We start from the raw sequence: 23,714 nt of genomic DNA on the forward strand, positions 1-23,714 counted from the left end.
GATAATCGAGTGGAGCCACCGGCCCAACTCATCCTCGTCCCATTTGCGCTGCCAGTTGACAAGAGAGTTTCTCCGAACCAAATAGTAAAATTCGTTGAAGACGATTTCATGTTAATACGTGTCGCCTTCCATCGCCTCCACCTTTGCCAGAGAGTCTGCCTTCTCATTGCCCACTATCGAGCAATGAGAGGGAACCAGGGAACCCAAAGAAAGGTGATAGTAAAGCGACGTTTTGATAAAGCACTCAAATTATTCCGTATCTTCTCGAGGAAGTATGGCGAGTACTTTCCCGGTTTTATTGAATGGATTGCTTCAACAAAGCTCAGACTATCCGTTACAATATAGTAGTGTCCAACTGGCCATGAAGCGACACTGTCCAAAGCCCAGTGAATAGCTGCTAACTCTGCAACATACACAGAGCATGGTGACTCGAGACTGTGAGAGGCGCTAGATATTTCATTGAACACTCCAAATCCTGTTGTTTCCCCTATAAGTGATCCATCGGTAAAGAACATTTTATCAGCATCGACGTGTCTATATTCAGCTTCGAAAATTCTTGGGATCAGAAGAGGGCGATGCGAGACCGGGATTCCACGAATTTCCTGCTGCATAGACAAATCAAACTGGACAGAAGAATGATCGTAGTCTGGGCTACAAACACGAATTGGAGAATACGAAGAAGGGTTTACCTGCATTGACATGAGGACATGGTATATAGACATAAATCTAGTTTGAAGATTTTGCTCAAGTAACCTTTCGAAATTCACAATCACCAATGGGTTAATGACATCATACCTGATGAGGAACCGGAGTGATAATAAATTGAATCGATCTTTAAGAGGAAGTATTCCTGTTTAAACTTCGAGACTCATGTTATGCGTTGAGGGCATACAGCCCAGAGCGATGCGGAGATAGCGGTATTGGATACGCTCGAGTTTGATGAGGTGAGATTTGGCAGCTGACTGGAAGCAGAAGCTACCATATTCCATCACTGAGAGAATGGTTGTTCGATACAATTTAAAAGATCTTCTGGATGGGCTCCCCACCAGGTGTACTCATTCTAGTTGTTTTGATCAATTTTGTCATTTTTGTCATTTTTGCCATTTAAATCAGTTTTGTCAATTTTGAAATATTTATAATTTTTGTATTTTTTGTATTTTTTTATTTTGAAAATTTTTGTCATTTTCGTCATTTTTGTCATTTAAGTCATTTCTGTCATTTCTGTCATTGTTGTCATTTTTGTGATTTTTGTCATTTTTGTCATTTTTGTCACTTTTGTCCTTTTTGTCCTTTTTGTCCTTTTTGTCATTTTTGTCCTTTTTGTCCTTTTTGTCCTTTTTGTCCTTTTTGTCATTTTTGTCATTTTTGTCACTTTTATCATTTTTGCCAGTTCTGTAATTTTTTTTAATTTTTGTCATTTTTGTAATTTTTGTCATTTTTGTCATTTGTGTCATTTTTGTCATTTTGTCATTTTGGTCATTTTGGTCATGTTTGTAATTTCGGGCACTTTTGTCTTTTTTGTCAATTTTGTCAATTTTAATTTTTATTTTTTTATTTCTTGTCATTTTTGTCATTTTTGTCAACTTTGCTCAATTTTATCATTTTTGTTGTTTTTGTGATGTACTGCATTTTAGTTGTTTTGATCATTTTTCTCTTTTTAGACATATTTATAATTTTAGTATTTTTTGTAATTTTTAATTTTTTTTAAATTTTTCTCATTTCTGTCATTTTTGTGATTCTTGTAATTTTTGTAATTTTTATCATTTTTGTCATTTATGTCATTTCTGTAATTCTTGTCATTTTTGTCATTTTGGTCATTTTTGTCATTTTTGTCATTTCTGTCATTATTGTCATTTTTGTCATTTTTGACATTTTTGACATTTTTGTCATTTATGTCATTTTTGTAATTTTTGTCATTTTTGTCACTTTTGTCATTTTTAATTTTTTTTTTTTTTGGTTTCCTGAAAAGAAGGAAGGAAGGTTTAAAGGAAGATTTTTTAATGAACTTTGATTAGATCGAATCGGGAGGACCGACGTTCTAGTACAAACGAAAAACGTTCTCAAGCCCCCTACTCAATCTTCCTATACTGAAAATGTATGGTTTCTTTAAAAAAAACGAAAACTTCCTATTATAGGTTGCCACGTTTAAAATAGAAAATACGGCAGTAATTTGGCCACAACATCTCTACAGAGTAGGTAGGTAGGTAGGTAACTTATCGAAACTATTTTCGACACCTGATTGCCCCAATCGGGTTAGGAAGGTTGGTACAAGAAGCCACTAGTGGCTTGTTTGCTGCAGCACCCGCGGAATCATGCACTGTTGTTGACTGCAAACCTGTAGATGTGCCTGGTATAGACATCAATCGCACTGTAACTGCGCTGTTCCGTCCATTTCCCTGGTATTGTACTTAAGATTTCTCGTGTTGGTCAGCCGAAGTGGACACAAGAAGTGGACGATTATGGTCGCCAGTTGATGTTATCAATGTAGAAGCTGGCTGGCAGCAAGGAACGGAAGACTCAGCTGAGGTGGTGTGACCAAGACCACAAATTTAGCCATGGAGAAGTTCCGTCCGAGCTTCTTATGGCGCATGTACCACACCGTGTCCTTGGCCGGCCACCACCAGCTGCTTCGGAGAGTTTATTTGCCTAAGGTGACCGCCATCGCGAGCCGGCTAAAAACGACCGACACGGCAGCAAGGAAGTAGGAAGGTGGCTATAAAGGCTTTCTGATGGTCGATGGAAAGCTCTGTTAATAAATAAAAATGCAATTAGCCTTGAACTGATACAGTCCGAAGCTTGCGCTCGTGAGTGAACTTTAACGGGATTCGGCGGGAGCTTTCTTGTTAATTTTTTTTTTACTCTTCTGAGGTGCCACCACATTAGAACAATGAATGACTGACTGACTGCAAGGAAAAGCAACAGTAGCACCTCAAATGGTCAATGAAGGAAGGGAGAAAAGTTATGAAAAACTGACCATCGTTAGCCGAGAGATTCCTTGGAGGGCTTGTAAATAAATAAAAAAAAGCACAATTTGGAGGTGCCAGAAGTCAAGCGATGTGATTTTCGTTATTCGTGTGAGAAGGTTTTGGAATTTTGTTTAAGCTGGAGCAGGTAATTTGAGGAACGACCCTCACCGACAGCAATTGGATTGGAAATGTTAAGAGAGGGGGAAGCTAGATGATGGGGTCGATGGTAAGAAAGTGAATTTTACCACGTGAAGGAACCTTAAGGTAGCGCACTAATTTAGCTGGTGACCACAGTTGGGATTTGTCGCTTGACGCGTGGAGTTGATCGAATTTGAAGATTTCGATTCGCGAAAAAGCCGTGCGTGTGTGTCGAAGAGCTGTGCGGTTTTCCAAGTAAAATTACGGTGAACAAATCCGAGCGCACAGGTGTCTAAATTCCAGACGACGACGCGTGTGTGGCTTTGAATAAATTGAAATGGAAAACATTTGAAACCCGAATCAGATACGTAACATTAGTTTTGTAGAACATAGTTATTTGCACTTCAAAGTAGTGTTTCCTAAATCCAATTACTTCCGAAAGCTTTAGGAAGAAGTGTGGTGCATGAGATTTGTGAGGTGTTATACTGACTGAACTGATTTGGAAGTGAGTCCTGTTGGAAAAATAAATCCACCGAGATGTTTAGCAGCCCAAAAAGGATGTACAAAGTGAGTGTTTCGATTTTGCTTATTTTACTATCACATGGATATAAAATCGATCTCAAAAGCAAGTTACACTAAGATATCACAAATTAAATGGTCTGCAGATCAATTTCGATGACATCAATCATTTGAGAAAGAGAACTAGTCACAGGAATTTTTTATCGTTTCAACATCAAAAATCCCGTAAAAACTTCTAACAACTATCAACCATCTTGTTTTCACACAATTTACCCGAAAGTAGCTTTCAACTTCCCAAGAAGTACTTATGCATCAAATTTTTGCAAATCACTGCTCCGTGCTTCAGGATGCATCGTTTCGGCATTCATCATCTCTATCTCGCGCTCTTACCCATGATTGAGTCAGTTTTTCTACACAATCGTCAGCATGGAAATTTTTATACTTTATAGTCTCCACTTGTCGATGGAGTGAGGCTACTCTATGGAGCTGGCGAAAAATGGCAAAAGTAAGTAAGTAACTAAGGTACATGGACCAGGAGCGAAGCTTTACTGTAAAACATACTGTTCGGTGCTGTGCTTTGCTTTGCTGGAACCAACAGACTATAAAATAATCGTTAAATTTTCCGGAGTGTGTTTCGCCATATTTCTGTATCTACTCAGTGTATCAGGTGAAACGCGACGCGCGTTTAATGCGTGGTGCCGGTGGTTATTTTGCCACACATAAAATATCGTTGAAGAGCTAAATTTGTTTAAAATGATTGTTTTAAAGTTGAAATTTCCTTTGGAAACTTGTGTTCAGCTTAGATGGAACTAAGACACTCATTTAAACGAAAAAGAAATGAAATTTTAGTAAATAATTTTATGACAAATTTTACCAAAGTGACGACTGGGCTGAATTCGAGGGGTTTTAAAATTTTGAAAAACTTTAGAATTTTGTATTTTTCAATTTTTTTCTGATAAGCCTAACATTTAAATTTTGTTAGTTCTGTCAAAATTTTTCAATTCTTTAATTCTTTTCAATGTAGTTAATTTTGTCAATATTCTTTCAATTTTCATAATTTTAAAATTTTGACAATTTTGACAATTTTGACAGTTTTGACAATTTCGACAATTTTGACAACTTTGCCAGTTTTGACAATTTTGACGATTTTGATAATTTCGACAACTTTGTCGATTTTTACAATTTTTACAATTTTGACAATTTTGACAATTTTGACAATTTTGACAATTTGACTATTTTGACAATTTTGCAATTTTGACAATTTTGACAATTCTGATAATTTTGACAATTTTGACAATTTTGACCATTTTGACAATTTGTACAAATTTGACAATTTAGACCATTTTGAAAATTTTAACAATTTTGACAATTTTGACAATTTTGACAATTTTGGCAATTTTTACAATTTTGACAATTTTGACAATTTTGACAATTTTGACAGTTTTGAAAATATTTACAATTTCGACAATTTTGACAATTTTGACAATTTTGACAATTTTAACAATTTTGACAATTTTGACAATTTTCACAAATTTGACAATTTTGACAATTTTGACAATTTTGATAATTTTGACAATTTTGACTTTTTTGATAATTTTGACAATTTTGACAATTTTGACAATTTTGACAATTTTGACAATTTTGACAATTTTGACAGTTTTGGCAATTTCGACAATTTTGACAATTTTGACAACTTTGCCAGTTTTGACAATTTTGACTTTTTTGATAATTTTGATAACTTTGTCGATTTTGACAATTTTGACAATTTTGACAATTTGACTATTTTGACAATTTTGCAATTTTGACAATTTTGACAATTTAAACAATTTTGACAATTTTGATAATTTTGACAATTTAAACAATTTTGACAATTTTGACAATTTGTACAAATTTGACAATTTAGACCATTTTGAAAATTTTAACAATTTTGACAATTTTGACAATTTTGGCAATTTTTACAATTTTGAAAATTTTGACAATTTTGACAATTTTGAAAATATTTACAATTTTGACAATTTTGACAATTTTGACAATTTTGACAATTTTGACAATTTTGACAATTTTGACAATTTTGACAATTTTGACAATTTTGACAATTTTGACAATTTTGACAATTTTGACAATTTTGACAATTTTGACAATTTTGTTAATTTGGACAATTTTGACTGTTTTGACAATTTTGGCAGTTTTTACAATTTTGACAATTTTTAACATTTTCTCGCTTTTCACAATTTTGACATTTTTGACTATTTTAAGACAATTTTGGCGGTACGGTCAATTTTAACAATCTAGACATTTTTTCTCAATTTTGATATTTTTGACAATTTTGACATTTTTGAAAATTTTTACAATTCACAATTTTTACAATATTGGCAATTTTGTTAATTCTTACTATTTGGAGAATTTGGAATATTTTTACAATTTTGACAATTTTGACAATTTTGATAATTAACAATTTTTACAATTTTGGCAAGTTTGACAATTTTCACAATTTTGACAATTTTGACAATTTTGACAATTTTGGCAATTTTGACAATTTTGATAATTTTGACAATTAAGGAAATTTATTTTTTTTTTTCAATTTTAGCAAATTTTGACAATTTTCACAATTTTGACAATTTTGTTAATTTTGACTGTTTTGACGATTTGGACGATTTGGACAATTTTGACAATTTTGACAATTTTGACAATTTTGACAATTTTGACAACTTTGACAATTTTGACAATTTTGACAATTTTGACAATTTTGACAATTTTGACAATTTTGACAATTTTGACAATTTTGACAATTTTGACAATTTTGACAATTTTGACAATTTTGACAATTTTGACAATTTTGACAATTTTGACAATTTTGACAATTTTGACAATTTGACAATTTTGACATTTTTGACTATTTTGACAATTTTGACAATTTTGACAATTTTGACAATTTTGACAATTTTGACAATTTTGACAATTTTGACAATTTTGACAATTTTGACAATTCTGACAATTTTGACAATCTCGACAATTTTGACAATTTTGACAATTTTGACAATTTTGACAATTTTGACAATTTTGACAATTTTGACAATTTTGACAATCTCGACAATTTTGACAATTTTGACAATTTTGACAATTTTGACAATTTTGACAATTTTGACAATTTTGACAATTTTGACAACTTTGACAATTTTGACAATTTTGACAATTTTGACAATTTTGACAATTTTGACAATTTTGACAATTTTGACAATTTTGACAATTTTGACAATTTTGACAATTTTGACAATTTTGACAATTTTGACAATTTTGACAATTTTGACAATTTTGACAATTTTGACAATTTTGACAATTTTGACAATTTTGACAATTTTGACAATTTTGACAATTTTGACAATTTTGACAATTTTGACAATTTTGACAATTTTGACAATTTTGACAATTTTGACAATTTTGACAATTTTGACAATTTTGACAATTTTGACAATTTTGACAATTTTGACAATTTTGAAAATTTGACAATTTTGACAATTTTGACAATTTTGACAATTTTGACAATTTTGACAATTTTGACAATTTTGACAATTTTGACAATTTTGACAATTTTGACAATTTTGACAATTTTGACAATTTTGACAATTTTGACAATTTTGACAATTTTGACAATTTTGACAATTTTGACAATTTTGACAATTTTGACATTTGACAATTTTGACAATTTTGACAATTTTGACAATTTTGACAATTTTGACAATTTTGACAATTTTGACAATTTTGACAATTTTGACAATTTTGATTATTTTGACAATTTTGACAATTTTGACAGCATTGACAATTTTGACAATTTTTACAATTTGGATAATTTTGACAATTTTGACAATTTTGGCAATTTTGACATTTTCGACAATATTGACAATTTTGACAATTTTTACAATTTTGACAATTTCGACAATTTTGACAATTTTGACAATTTTAACAATTTTGACAGTTTTGGCAATGTTGACAATTTCTTATTTTATTTTCCTTTTAAAACGTTTCAAATTTCTTTTGGGTTTGCCCTGAACAGATTTTTAAGTTTCTTGATGATTTTTTTTCCTTAAATTTGTAGATAATTTCTTACTCTTCGATGATTTCAATGCTTTAACCAAATGCTTTCATCGATGGAAATCGCATGGTTGCTAATATTTCGGGAATGACAGATCACAATTTAATAACATTTCAAGATATTGTTCCATTTTACAACATCTGACATCTTAAACGATAGGAAAGCGAGGATTTTCCGGGCGAACGCGAAACAACAGCAATCATCACAAAGGCGTAAACGGAAGTGTAAATTTCAACTCGATGCCGCGCCGCTTCCGCGTTTAATTAAGCTATTAGAACACAGGAAGAACGGGTGCAGTTGTCGTTCCTTATTCGAAGAAGTGTATCACAAGTGAATACTTTCACATCAGTTGAGCGTTTGTTATCTCCCGGGATCTTCTCCGATGATGCAGAGCCTGTGATGGTACTTGGAGCTCAGAAGGAAATGTTTGAAACATGTGTTCTTAGAAACTGCATGGAGCTAAATTTAAACACCGATACGCAAGGAGTTGAGGCTGCTTGAATCTCATGAAAGCTGGTTCATTTCTCAGCATCGCTATGGCAAAAAACGTTCAGTCACATAAAAACTAAAGGACGAACATTGAAATTTTCTTTTCTTTTTGATCTGCCAATGTAACGAGTATTGGAACCTTTTCGGCTGTTCGCGCTGTTTGATCTGTCATAACCTTCATCAAATGCTAAAATTTCCCAGGTACACGTCAATTACAACCCATTAAATGTTGAGCCAAAGGATTTCCATTTATAAAAGGCTGCCCTCCCATAAAATGGCATGACGCACCAGCCAATTTAGATTCGGTTATAGCAAAAAAAAAGAGTAACTTTTCGCTTTCTTTTCCCCATTTTTTAGAACATCCCTTTCCTAGTTGTTCTTCGTCTTCAAACTTGAAGACGCTGTTTGTTATTAAATTTTATGCTTTTTTCTGCTCAACCTTTTTTGCTTGTCCAGGTTTCTCCCCCACAAAAGGGTGTCCTTCGTTTGGTCTTTTTATTCGGGTAAGATTTTTCAATTTTCCTTCCACTTAAGTCCCATTTGAATGGGAATACTGGGCACTGGGCGACAAGGACGAAGCTTAGGTACAGCGTCCACTCCAAGCGTCTTCCCATCCCACGCACGCCTTTCAAAGATTGTCGCAATTTTGACTTCTCCTCTGCAAAAACCGATAAACTGAAAAGGACCTTCATGCGTCGTCCTAGTCGACGTCTTGCACGACGTTGTCGTCGTCGTCTCGGGACGAAAGTGAGAAAAAATTAACTACGCTCCATACGTACGGAATCGTGACAGCTTTCGAATATAAATTACCCTTCGTGTCTTGGGGATTTCGTTTTTGCTCTCCCTCGATGGGCTTGAAAGGTTGTTTGGGGTCGATGAAAGTTTGTTTTGTCCGGACCCCTGCCTGACGTTGGCATTTGGAGGGCGAGAAAATAAAGTTTCGGATTAGCTCCGATCTTGATAGTCTAGGAAGCTTTCTTGAGGAAAAAAAATAATCGGAAGTCCTTTTTTATTTCAATAAATTTTAAGGATCTTGATGAGTATTAGATTGAAATTAGCTTTTCAGAATCTTTCAGTTTCAGTTTAATTTTCGGCAAAGTAGTCTTCGAAGTAAATTGCTTTTTTAATAATGATAAATTATTGCTTTCAGTCATGAAAAATACTGTTTCAGGATTAAAATGTTGCTTTAAAATTTTTGCAAGCTCGCTTATCTATTTTTCACTTACCGAAATTTGAATCTAACATGTATGACTAAAGATTAGAACCACTCAAAAATTTATCAAAAACCACACCCAGCGTTCGATCAAAAATGTTTTTCCAATCAATTGTAACCAAACTGCCAAAATCCGAAAACCTGAAACCTGTTGATTACCTACACCAAGAATTCATCGAAATGCAGGGCAAAGAAAAAAAATTGATCCTATGATTTTTCTATTTCCACGCTGCGGATGTATGTACGTTTCAATAGAAATTTTCACGTTTCATCAATCCCCAAGCCCGGCTTCGGAGCTCCAAAAGCATTGCACAAAACAAATAGCTGGCAATTTTTCCTCACACATTTGCAATGGAATTTTCGTTTTCCCAATGTTTGTTTTTTTTTTTTCAAAGACAGAGAGGAAAAAAAATAACACAACATACATCATTCCCGCAATTTGCTATCCACCGATCAGATCAGTTCACAGCTAGGAGCGCATGAGAAGGGAAAAAAATCTCCAATCCTATGCAAACTTTGGCATCTAAATTTTTCCACCATTTTTTTCGGTTCTGGTGTTGTTTTGATCCATCAACGAACAACGGCAAAGCTTCGTTTCCCGATGCATGCAACCCAATCATGCAATAAAATAATTTCCTAGTCAAAAAGCTAGCTCAATCCTAACCCTGAACTCAGGAGAGGAATTTTCATTTCCTGCACTCAAAAGTTATTGAGCTTATATTTGGAAATCTGCAGTTAATTTAAGGTTTTTAATGTATTTCAACACGTTTTTAGAAGATAATTGATCAGTTAAAAACAACTAGAATTCACTAAACTTGCCCCACTCGTGTCTTAATTTTGAGTGTAAATGCAAAACACTCGCCCGGGGAAACAAACAGGAAAGATTTTCCCCTCAACACAACAGAGCGAAAACTATTTCTGTTTCTTTTTTTTCGAATGTGCAAATTCTGCTAACAAGTTTTGTCAGGTACCTTCACCTAGTAGGTGAGAGGTTTTCCCCACTTTTTTATAGCATTTGTTTTCATTTTTACGTCAAATTGTTAGTTAACGTTCATTTTTCAGAGCAGTTTGTTGGGATTATCTCTTCTGGAGGCGTGCTTTGAAATTTAAGCTGAAAAATGGAATTCAAAAAATATTTCTAAACCGAACAATATTTATGAATCAGTATAGAGAACTTTGTATCATTACATCTAAATACAAACTAATTTTTTGAGTCTTGATGTCAAAAGTTGTAAATATCGAATCAAAGAAGTCCCATAACCTAAGTAAGGTGTGCTATATTAATAATAGAAAAAATGACAAAAATGACAAAAATAACAAAAATGACAAAAATGACAAAAATGACAAAAATGACAAAAATGACAAAAATGACAAAAATGACAAAAATGACAAAAATGACAAAAATGACAAAAATGACAAAAATGACAAAAATGACAAAAATGACAAAAATGACAAAAATGACAAAAATGACAAAAATGACAAAAATGACAAAAATGACAAAAATGACAAAAATGACAAAAATGACAAAAATGACAAAAATGACAAAAATGACAAAAATGACAAAAATGACAAAAATGACAAAAATGACAAAAATGACAAAAATGACAAAAATGACAAAAATGACAAAAATGACAAAAATGACAAAAATGACAAAAATGACAAAAATGACAAAAATGACAAAAATTGCAAAAATAACAAAAATGACAAAAATGACAAAAATGACAAAAATGACAAAAATGACAAAAATGACAAAAATGACAAAAATGACAAAAATGACAAAAATGACAAAAATGACAAAAATGACAAAAATGACAAAAATGACAAAAATGACAAAAATGACAAAAATGACAAAAATGACAAAAATGACAAAAATGACAAAAATGACAAAAATGACAAAAATGACAAAAATGACAAAAATGACAAAAATGACAAAAATGACAAAAATGACAAAAATGACAAAAAAGACAAAAATGACAAAAATGACAAAAATGACAAAAATGACAAAAATGACAAAAATGACAAAAATGACAAAAATGACAAAAATGACAAAAATGACAAAAATGACAAAAATGACAAAAATGACAAAAATGACAAAAATGACAAAAATGACAAAAATGACAAAAATGACAAAAATGACAAAAATGACAAAAATGACAAAAATGACAAAAATGACAAAAATGACAAAAATGACAAAAATGACTGATTAATTTCAGACCTTTCCAAGGATAGGATTTTGGGGTTTAAATAAAACACAACTCGTTTCGTTAACGGTAGACTTAAAAAGAGAAAGTTTATTCATGTTTCGCCATAATTACAACTTTTCGCGCGTGCACTCAACAAAATGGGTACGATACAAAGAGTAACCCATCGACAATTGTGACGTTCGATTCAGGGTGACCATTATTGTTGAGATTCAACAATGACAAAAATGACAAAAATGACAAAAATGACAAAAATGACAAAAATGACAAAAATGACAAAAATGACAAAAATGACAAAAATGACAAAAATGACAAAAATGACAAAAATGACAAAAATGACAAAAATGACAAAAATGACAAAAATGACAAAAATGACAAAAATGACAAAAATGACAAAAATGACAAAAAATGACAAAAATGACAAAAATGACAAAAATGACAAAAATGACAAAAATGACAAAAATGACAAAAATGACAAAAATGACAAAAATGACAAAAATGACAAAAATGACAAAAATGACAAAAATGACAAAAATGACAAAAATGACAAAAATGACAAAAATGACAAAAATGACAAAAATGACAAAAATGACAAAAATGACAAAAATGACAAAAATGACAAAAATGACAAAAATGACAAAAATGACAAAAATGACAAAAATGACAAAAATGACAAAAATGACAAAAATGACAAAAATGACAAAAATGACAAAAATGACAAAAATGACAAAAATGACAAAAATGACAAAAATGACAAAAATGACAAAATGACAAAAATGACAAAAATGACAAAAATGACAAAAATGACAAAAATGACAAAAATGACAAAAATGACAAAAATGACAAAAATGACAAAAATGACAAAAATGACAAAAATGACAAAAATGACAAAAATGACAAAAATGACAAAAATGACAAAAATGACAAAAATGACAAAAATGACAAAAATGACAAAAATGACAAAAATGACAAAAATGACAAAAATGACAAAAATGACAAAAATGACAAAAATGACAAAAATGACAAAAATGACAAAAATGACAAAATGACAAAAATGACAAAAATGACAAAAATGACAAAAATGACAAAAATGACAAAAATGACAAAAATGACAAAAATGACAAAAATGACAAAAATGACAAAAATGACAAAAATGACAAAAATGACAAAAATGACAAAAATGACAAAAATGACAAAAATGACAAAAATGACAAAAATGACAAAAATGACAAAAATGACAAAAATGACAAAAATGACAAAAATGACAAAAATGACAAAAATGACAAAAATGACAAAAATGACAAAAATGACAAAAATGACAAAAATGACAAAAATGACAAAAATGACAAAAATGACAAAAATGACAAAAATGACAAAAATGACAAAAATGACAAAAATGACAAAAATGACAAAAATGACAAAAATGACAAAAATGACAAAAATGACAAAAATGACAAAAATGACAAAAATGACAAAAATGACAAAAATGACAAAATGACAAAAATGACAAAAATGACAAAAATGACAAAAATGACAAAAATGACAAAAATGACAAAAATGACAAAAATGACAAAAATGACAAAAATGACAAAAATGACAAAAATGACAAAATGACAAAAATGACAAAAATGACAAAAATGACAAAAATGACAAAAATGACAAAAATGACAAAATGACAAAAATGACAAAAATGACAAAAATGACAAAAATGACAAAAATGACAAAAATGACAAAAATGACAAAAATGACAAAAATGACAAAATGACAAAATGACAAAAATGACAAAAATGACAAAAATGACAAAAATGACAAAAATGACAAAATGACAAAAATGACAAAAATGACAAAAATGACAAAAATGACAAAAATGACAAAAATGACAAAAATGACAAAAATGACAAAAATGACAAAAATGACAAAAATGACAAAAATGACAAAAATGACAAAAATGACAAAAATGACAAAAATGACAAAAATGACAAAAATGACAAAAATGACAAAAATGACAAAAATGACAAAAATGACAAAAATGACAAAAATGACAAAAATGACAAAATGACAAAAATGACAAAAATGACAAAAATGACAAAAATGACAAAAATGACAAAAATGACAAAAATGACAAAAATGACAAAAATGACAAAAATTACAAAAATGACAAATGACAAAAATGACAAAAATTACAAAAATGACAAAAATTACAAAAATGACAAAAATTACAAAAATTACAAAAATGACAAAAATGACAAAAATGACAAAAATGACAAAAATGACAAAAATGACAAAAATGACAAAAATGACAAAAATGACAAAAATGACAAAAATGACAAAAATGACAAAAATGACAAAAATGACAAAAATGACAAAAATGACAAAAATGACAAAAATGACAAAAATGACAAAAATGACAAAAATGACAAAAATGACAAAAATGACAAAAATGACAAAAATGACAAAAATGACAAAAATGACAAAAATGACAAAAATGACAAAAATGACAAAAATGACAAAAATGACAAAAATGACAAAAATGACAAAAATGACAAAAATGACAAAAATGACAAAAATGACAAAAATGACAAAAATGACAAAAATGACAAAAATGACAAAAATGACAAAAATGACAAAAATGACAAAAATGACAAAAATGACAAAAATGACAAAAATGACAAAAATGACAAAAATGACAAAAATGACAAAAATGACAAAAATGACAAAAATGACAAAAATGACAAAAATGACAAAAATGACAAAAATGACAAAAATGACAAAAATGACAAAAATGACAAAAATGACAAAAATGACAAAAATGACAAAAATGACAAAAATGACAAAAATGACAAAAATGACAAAAATGACAAAAATGACAAAAATGACAAAAATGACAAAAATGACAAAAATGACAAAAATGACAAAAATGACAAAAATGACAAAAATGACAAAAATGACAAAAATGACAAAAATGACAAAAATGACAAAAATGACAAAAATGACAAAAATGACAAAAATGACAAAAATGACAAAAATGACAAAAATGACAAAAATGACAAAAATGACAAAAATGACAAAAATGACAAAAATGACAAAAATGACAAAAATGACAAAAATGACAAAAATGACAAAAATGACAAAAATGACAAAAATGACAAAAATGACAAAAATGACAAAAATGACAAAAATGACAAAAATGACAAAAATGACAAAAATGACAAAAATGACAAAAATGACAAAAATGACAAAAATGACAAAAATGACAAAAATGACAAAAATGACAAAAATGACAAAAATGACAAAAATGACAAAAATGACAAAAATGACAAAAATGACAAAAATGACAAAAATGACAAAAATGACAAAAATGACAAAAATGACAAAAATGACAAAAATGACAAAAATGACAAAAATGACAAAAATGACAAAAATGACAAAAATGACAAAAATGACAAAAATGACAAAAATGACAAAAATGACAAAAATGACAAAAATGACAAAAATGACAAAAATGACAAAAATGACAAAAATGACAAAAATGACAAAAATGACAAAAATGACAAAAATGACAAAAATGACAAAAATGACAAAAATGACAAAAATGACAAAAATGACAAAAATGACAAAAATGACAAAAATGACAAAAATGACAAAAATGACAAAAATGACAAAAATGACAAAAATGACAAAAATGACAAAAATGACAAAAATGACAAAAATGACAAAAATGACAAAAATGACAAAAATGACAAAAATGACAAAAATGACAAAAATGACAAAAATGACAAAAATGACAAAAATGACAAAAATGACAAAAATGACAAAAATGACAAAAATGACAAAAATGACAAAAATGACAAAAATGACAAAAATGACAAAAATGACAAAAATGACAAAAATGACAAAAATGACAAAAATGACAAAAATGACAAAAATGACAAAAATGACAAAAATGACAAAAATGACAAAAATGACAAAAATGACAAAAATGACAAAAATGACAAAAATGACAAAAATGACAAAAATGACAAAAATGACAAAAATGACAAAAATGACAAAAATGACAAAAATGACAAAAATGACAAAATGACAAAAATGACAAAAATGACAAAAATGACAAAAATGACAAAAATGACAAAAATGACAAAAATGACAAAAATGACAAAAATGACAAAAATGACAAAAATGACAAAAATGACAAAAATGACAAAAATGACAAAAATGACAAAAATGACAAAAATGACAAAAATGACAAAAATGACAAAAATGACAAAAATGACAAAAATGACAAAAATGACAAAAATGACAAAAATGACAAAAATGACAAAAATGACAAAAATGACAAAAATGACAAAAATGACAAAAATGACAAAATGACAAAAATGACAAAAATGACAAAAATGACAAAAATGACAAAAATGACAAAAATGACAAAAATGACAAAAATGACAAAAATGACAAAAATGACAAAAATGACAAAAATGACAAAAATGACAAAAATGACAAAAATGACAAAAATGACAAAAATGACAAAATGACAAAAATGACAAAAATGACAAAAATGACAAAAATGACAAAAATGACAAAAATGACAAAAATGACAAAAATGACAAAAATGACAAAAATGACAAAATGACAAAAATGACAAAAATGACAAAAATGACAAAAATGACAAAAATGACAAAAATGACAAAAATGACAAAAATGACAAAAATGACAAAAATGACAAAAATGACAAAAATGACAAAAATGACAAAAATGACAAAAATGACAAAAATGACAAAAATGACAAAAATGACAAAAATGACAAAAATGACAAAAATGACAAAAATGACAAAAATGACAAAAATGACAAAAATGACAAAAATGACAAAAATGACAAAAATGACAAAAATGACAAAAATGACAAAAATGACAAAAATGACAAAAATGACAAAAATGACAAAAATGACAAAAATGACAAAAATGACAAAAATGACAAAAATGACAAAAATGACAAAAATGACAAAAATGACAAAAATGACAAAAATGACAAAAATGACAAAAATGACAAAAATGACAAAAATGACAAAAATGACAAAAATGACAAAAATGACAAAAATGACAAAAATGACAAAAATGACAAAAATGACAAAAATGACAAAAATGACAAAAATGACAAAAATGACAAAAATGACAAAAATGACAAAAATGACAAAAATGACAAAAATGACAAAATACAAAATGACAAAAATGACAAAAATTACAAAAATTACAAAAATGACAAAAATGACAAAAATGACAAAAATGACAAAAATGACAAAAATGACAAAAATGACAAAAATGACAAAAATGACAAAAATGACAAAAATGACAAAAATGACAAAAATGACAAAAATGACAAAAATGACAAAAATGACAAAAATGACAAAAATGACAAAAATGACAAAAATGACAAAAATGACAAAAATGACAAAAATGACAAAAATGACAAAAATGACAAAAATGACAAAAATGACAAAAATGACAAAAATGACAAAAATGACAAAAATGACAAAAATGACAAAAATGACAAAAATGACAAAAATGACAAAAATGACAAAAATGACAAAAATGACAAAAATGACAAAAATGACAAAAATGACAAAAATGACAAAAATGACAAAAATGACAAAAATGACAAAAATGACAAAAATGACAAAAATGACAAAAATGACAAAAATGACAAAAATGACAAAAATGACAAAAATGACAAAAATGACAAAAATGACAAAAATGACAAAAATGACAAAAATGACAAAAATGACAAAAATGACAAAAATGACAAAAATGACAAAAATGACAAAAATGACAAAAATGACAAAAATGACAAAAATGACAAAAATGACAAAAATGACAAAAATGACAAAAATGACAAAAATGACAAAAATGACAAAAATGACAAAAATGACAAAAATGACAAAAATGACAAAAATGACAAAAATGACAAAAATGACAAAAATGACAAAAATGACAAAAATGACAAAAATGACAAAAATGACAAAAATGACAAAAATGACAAAAATGACAAAAATGACAAAAATGACAAAAATGACAAAAATGACAAAAATGACAAAAATGACAAAAATGACAAAAATGACAAAAATGACAAAAATGACAAAAATGACAAAAAATGACAAAAATGACAAAAATGACAAAAATGACAAAAATGACAAAAATGACAAAAATGACAAAAATGACAAAAATGACAAAAATGACAAAAATGACAAAAATGACAAAAATGACAAAAATGACAAAAATGACAAAAATGACAAAAATGACAAAAATGACAAAAATGACAAAAATGACAAAAATGACAAAAATGACAAAAATGACAAAAATGACAAAAATGACAAAAATGACAAAAATGACAAAAATGACAAAAATGACAAAAATGACAAAAATGACAAAAATGACAAAAATGACAAAAATGACAAAAATGACAAAAATGACAAAAATGACAAAAATGACAAAAATGACAAAAATGACAAAAATGACAAAAATGACAAAAATGACAAAAATGACAAAAATGACAAAAATGACAAAAATGACAAAAATGACAAAAATGACAAAAATGACAAAAATGACAAAAATGACAAAAATGACAAAAATGACAAAAATGACAAAAATGACAAAAATGACAAAAATGACAAAAATGACAAAAATGACAAAAATGACAAAAATGACAAAAATGACAAAAATGACAAAATGACAAAAATGACAAAAATGACAAAAATGACAAAAATGACAAAAATGACAAAAATGACAAAAATGACAAAAATGACAAAAATGACAAAAATGACAAAAATGACAAAAATGACAAAAATGACAAAAATGACAAAAATGACAAAAATGACAAAATGACAAAAATGACAAAAATGACAAAAATGACAAAAATGACAAAAATGACAAAAATGACAAAATGACAAAAATGACAAAAATGACAAAAATGACAAATTACAAAAATGACAAAAATGACAAAAATGACAAAAATGACAAAAATGACAAAAATGACAAAAATGACAAAAATGACAAAAATGACAAAAATGACAAAAATGACAAAAATGACAAAAATGACAAAAATGACAAAAATGACAAAAATGACAAAAATGACAAAAATGACAAAATGACAAAAATGACAAAAATGACAAAAATGACAAAATGACAAAATGACAAAAATGACAAAAATGACAAAAATGACAAAAATGACAAAAATGACAAAAATGACAAAAATGACAAAAATGACAAAAATGACAAAAATGACAAAAATGACAAAAATGACAAAAATGACAAAAATGACAAAAATGACAAAAATGACAAAAATGACAAAAATGACAAAAATGACAAAAATGACAAAAATGACAAAAATGACAAAAATGACAAAAATGACAAAAATGACAAAAATGACAAAAATGACAAAAATGACAAAAATGACAAAAATGACAAAAATGACAAAAATGACAAAAATGACAAAAATGACAAAAATGACAAAAATGACAAAAATGACAAAAATGACAAAAATGACAAAAATGACAAAAATGACAAAAATGACAAAAATGACAAAAATGACAAAAATGACAAAAATGACAAAAATGACAAAAATGACAAAAATGACAAAAATGACAAAAATGACAAAAATGACAAAAATGACAAAAATGACAAAAATGACAAAAATGACAAAAATGACAAAAATGACAAAAATGACAAAAATGACAAAAATGACAAAAATGACAAAAATGACAAAAATGACAAAAATGACAAAAATGACAAAAATGACAAAAATGACAAAAATTACAAAATTACAAAAATGACAAAAATGACAAAAATGACAAAAATTACAAAAATGACAAAAATGACAAAAATGACAAAAATGACAAAAATGACAAAAATGACAAAAATGACAAAAATGACAAAAATGACAAAAATGACAAAAATGACAAAAATGACAAAATGACAAATGACAAAAATGACAAAAATGACAAAAATGACAAAAATGACAAAAATGACAAAAATGACAAAAATGACAAAAATGACAAAAATGACAAAAATGACAAAAATGACAAAAATGACAAAAATGACAAAAATGACAAAAATGACAAAAATGACAAAAATGACAAAATGACAAAAATGACAAAAATGACAAAAATGACAAAAATGACAAAAATGACAAAAATGACAAAAATGACAAAAATGACAAAAATGACAAAAATGACAAAAATGACAAAAATGACAAAAATGACAGAACAAAAATGACAAAAATGACAAAAATGACAAAAATGACAAAAATGACAAAAATGACAAAAATGACAAAAATGACAAAAATGACAAAAATGACAAAAATGACAAAAATGACAAAAATGACAAAAATGACAAAAATGACAAAAATGACAAAAATGACAAAAATGACAAAAATGACAAAAATGACAAAAATGACAAAAATGACAAAAATGACAAAAATGACAAAAATGACAAAAATGACAAAAATGACAAAAATGACAAAAATGACAAAAATGACAAAAATGACAAAAATGACAAAAATGACAAAAATGACAAAAATGACAAAAATGACAAAAATGACAAAAATGACAAAAATGACAAAAATGACAAAAATGACAAAAATGACAAAAATGACAAAATGACAAAAATGACAAAAATGACAAAAATGACAAAAATGACAAAAATGACAAAAATGACAAAAATGACAAAAATGACAAAAATGACAAAAATGACAAAAATGACAAAAATGACAAAATGACAAAAATGACAAAAATGACAAAAATGACAAAAATGACAAAAATGACAAAAATGACAAAAATGACAAAAATGACAAAAATGACAAAAATGACAAAAATGACAAAAATGACAAAAATGACAAAAATGACAAAAATGACAAAAATGACAAAAATGACAAAAATGACAAAAATGACAAAAATGACAAAAATGACAAAAATGACAAAATGACAAAAATGACAAAAATGACAAAAATGACAAAAATGACAAAAATGACAAAAATGACAAAAATGACAAAAATGACAAAAATGACAAAAATGACAAAAATGACAAAAATGACAAAAATGACAAAAATGACAAAAATGACAAAAATGACAAAAATGACAAAAATGACAAAAATGACAAAAATGACAAAAATGACAAAAATGACAAAAATGACAAAAATGACAAAAATGACAAAAATGACAAAAATGACAAAAATGACAAAAATGACAAAAATGACAAAAATGACAAAAATGACAAAAATGACAAAAATGACAAAAATGACAAAAATGACAAAAATGACAAAAATGACAAAAATGACAAAAATGACAAAAATGACAAAAATGACAAAAATGACAAAAATGACAAAAATGACAAAAATGACAAAAATGACAAAAATGACAAAAATGACAAAAATGACAAAAATGACAAAAAATGACAAAAATGACAAAAATGACAAAAATGACAAAAATGACAAAAATGACAAAAATGACAAAAATGACAAAAATGACAAAAATGACAAAAATGACAAAAATGACAAAAATGACAAAAATGACAAAAATGACAAAAATGACAAAAATGACAAAAATGACAAAAATGACAAAAATGACAAAAATGACAAAAATGACAAAAATGACAAAAATGACAAAAATGACAAAAATGACAAAAATGACAAAAATGACAAAAATGACAAAAATGACAAAAATGACAAAAAATGACAAAAATGACAAAAATGACAAAAATGACAAAAATGACAAAAATGACAAAAATGACAAAAATGACAAAAATGACAAAATGACAAAAATGACAAAAATGACAAAAATGACAAAAATGACAAAAATGACAAAAATGACAAAAATGACAAAAATGACAAAAATGACAAAAATGACAAAAATGACAAAAATGACAAAAATGACAAAAATGACAAAAATGACAAAAATGACAAAAATGACAAAAATGACAAAAATGACAAAAATGACAAAAATGACAAAAATGACAAAAATGACAAAAATGACAAAAATGACAAAAATGACAAAAATGACAAAAATGACAAAAATGACAAAAATGACAAAAATGACAAAAATGACAAAAATGACAAAAATGACAAAAATGACAAAAATGACAAAAATGACAAAAATGACAAAAATGACAAAAATGACAAAAATGACAAAAATGACAAAAATGACAAAAATGACAAAAATGACAAAATGACAAAAATGACAAAAATGACAAAAAATGACAAAAATGACAAAAATGACAAAAATGACAAAAATGACAAAAATGACAAAAATGACAAAAATGACAAAAATGACAAAAATGACAAAAATGACAAAAATGACAAAAATGACAAAAATGACAAAAATGACAAAAATGACAAAAATGACAAAAATGACAAGAATGACAAAAATGACAAAAATGACAAAAATGACAAAAATGACAAAAATGACAAAAATGACAAAAATGACAAAAATGACAAAAATGACAAAAATGACAAAAATGACAAAAATGACAAAAATGACAAAAATGACAAAAATGACAAAAATGACAAAAATGACAAAAATGACAAAATGACAAAAATGACAAAAATGACAAAAATGACAAAAATGACAAAAATGACAAAAATGACAAAAATGACAAAAATGACAAAAATGACAAAAATGACAAAAATGACAAAAATGACAAAAATGACAAAAATGACAAAAATGACAAAAATGACAAAAATGACAAAAATGACAAAAATGACAAAAATGACAAAAATGACAAAAATGACAAAAATGACAAAAATGACAAAAATGACAAAAATGACAAAAATGACAAAAATGACAAAAATGACAAAAATGACAAAAATGACAAAAATGACAAAAATGACAAAAATGACAAAAATGACAAAAATGACAAAAATGACAAAAATGACAAAAATGACAAAAATGACAAAAATGACAAAAATGACAAAAATGACAAAAATGACAAAAATGACAAAAATGACAAAAATGACAAAAATGACAAAAATGACAAAAATGACAAAAATGACAAAAATGACAAAAATGACAAAAATGACAAAAATGACAAAAATGACAAAAATGACAAAAATGACAAAAATGACAAAAATGACAAAAATGACAAAAATGACAAAAATGACAAAAATGACAAAAATGACAAAAATGACAAAAATGACAAAAATGACAAAAATGACAAAAATGACAAAAATGACAAAAATGACAAAAATGACAAAAATGACAAAAATGACAAAAATGACAAAAATGACAAAAATGACAAAAATGACAAAAATGACAAAAATGACAAAAATGACAAAAATGACAAAAATGACAAAAATGACAAAAATGACAAAAATGACAAAAATGACAAAATGACAAAATGACAAAAATGACAAAAATGACAAAAATGACAAAAATGACAAAAATGACAAAAATGACAAAAATGACAAAAATGACAAAAATGACAAAAATGACAAAAATGACAAAAATGACAAAAATGACAAAAATGACAAAAATGACAAAAATGACAAAAATGACAAAAATGACAAAAATGACAAAAATGACAAAAATGACAAAAATGACAAAAATGACAAAAATGACAAAAATGACAAAAAATGACAAAAATGACAAAAATGACAAAAATGACAAAAATGACAAAAATGACAAAAATGACAAAAATGACAAAAATGACAAAAATGACAAAAATGACAAAAATGACAAAAATGACAAAAATGACAAAAATGACAAAAATGACAAAAAATGACAAAAATGACAAAAATGACAAAAATGACAAAAATGACAAAAATGACAAAAATGACAAAAATGACAAAAATGACAAAAATGACAAAAATGACAAAAATGACAAAAATGACAAAAATGACAAAAATGACAAAACAAATGACAAAAATGACAAAAATGACAAAAATGACAAAAATGACAAAAATGACAAAAATGACAAAAAATGACAAAAATGACAAAATGACAAAAATGACAAAAATGACAAAAATGACAAAAATGACAAAAATGACAAAAATGACAAAAATGACAAAAATGACAAAAATGACAAAAATGACAAAAATGACAAAAATGACAAAAATGACA

The 23,714-nt window shown here is 27.4% G+C and overlaps 1 protein-coding gene across 1 annotated transcript in view; it reads left to right on the top strand.

Moving 5' to 3' along the window:
- The first annotated feature begins 2,555 nt into the window (after positions 1-2,555).
- The window catches only part of LOC129738366 (dynein beta chain, ciliary-like), a 52,890-nt gene continuing 31,731 nt past the window's right edge, over positions 2,556-23,714 (top strand). Inside the window, exon 1 of the mRNA XM_055729549.1 lies at positions 2,556-2,701. Coding sequence (XP_055585524.1) covers positions 2,556-2,701 — 146 coding nt within the window. The remainder of the gene's footprint in view (positions 2,702-23,714) is intronic.

Source organism: Uranotaenia lowii, chromosome 1, assembly GCF_029784155.1.
Source record: "Uranotaenia lowii strain MFRU-FL chromosome 1, ASM2978415v1, whole genome shotgun sequence".
In the NCBI taxonomy this organism is placed as follows: Eukaryota; Metazoa; Arthropoda; class Insecta; order Diptera; family Culicidae; genus Uranotaenia; species Uranotaenia lowii.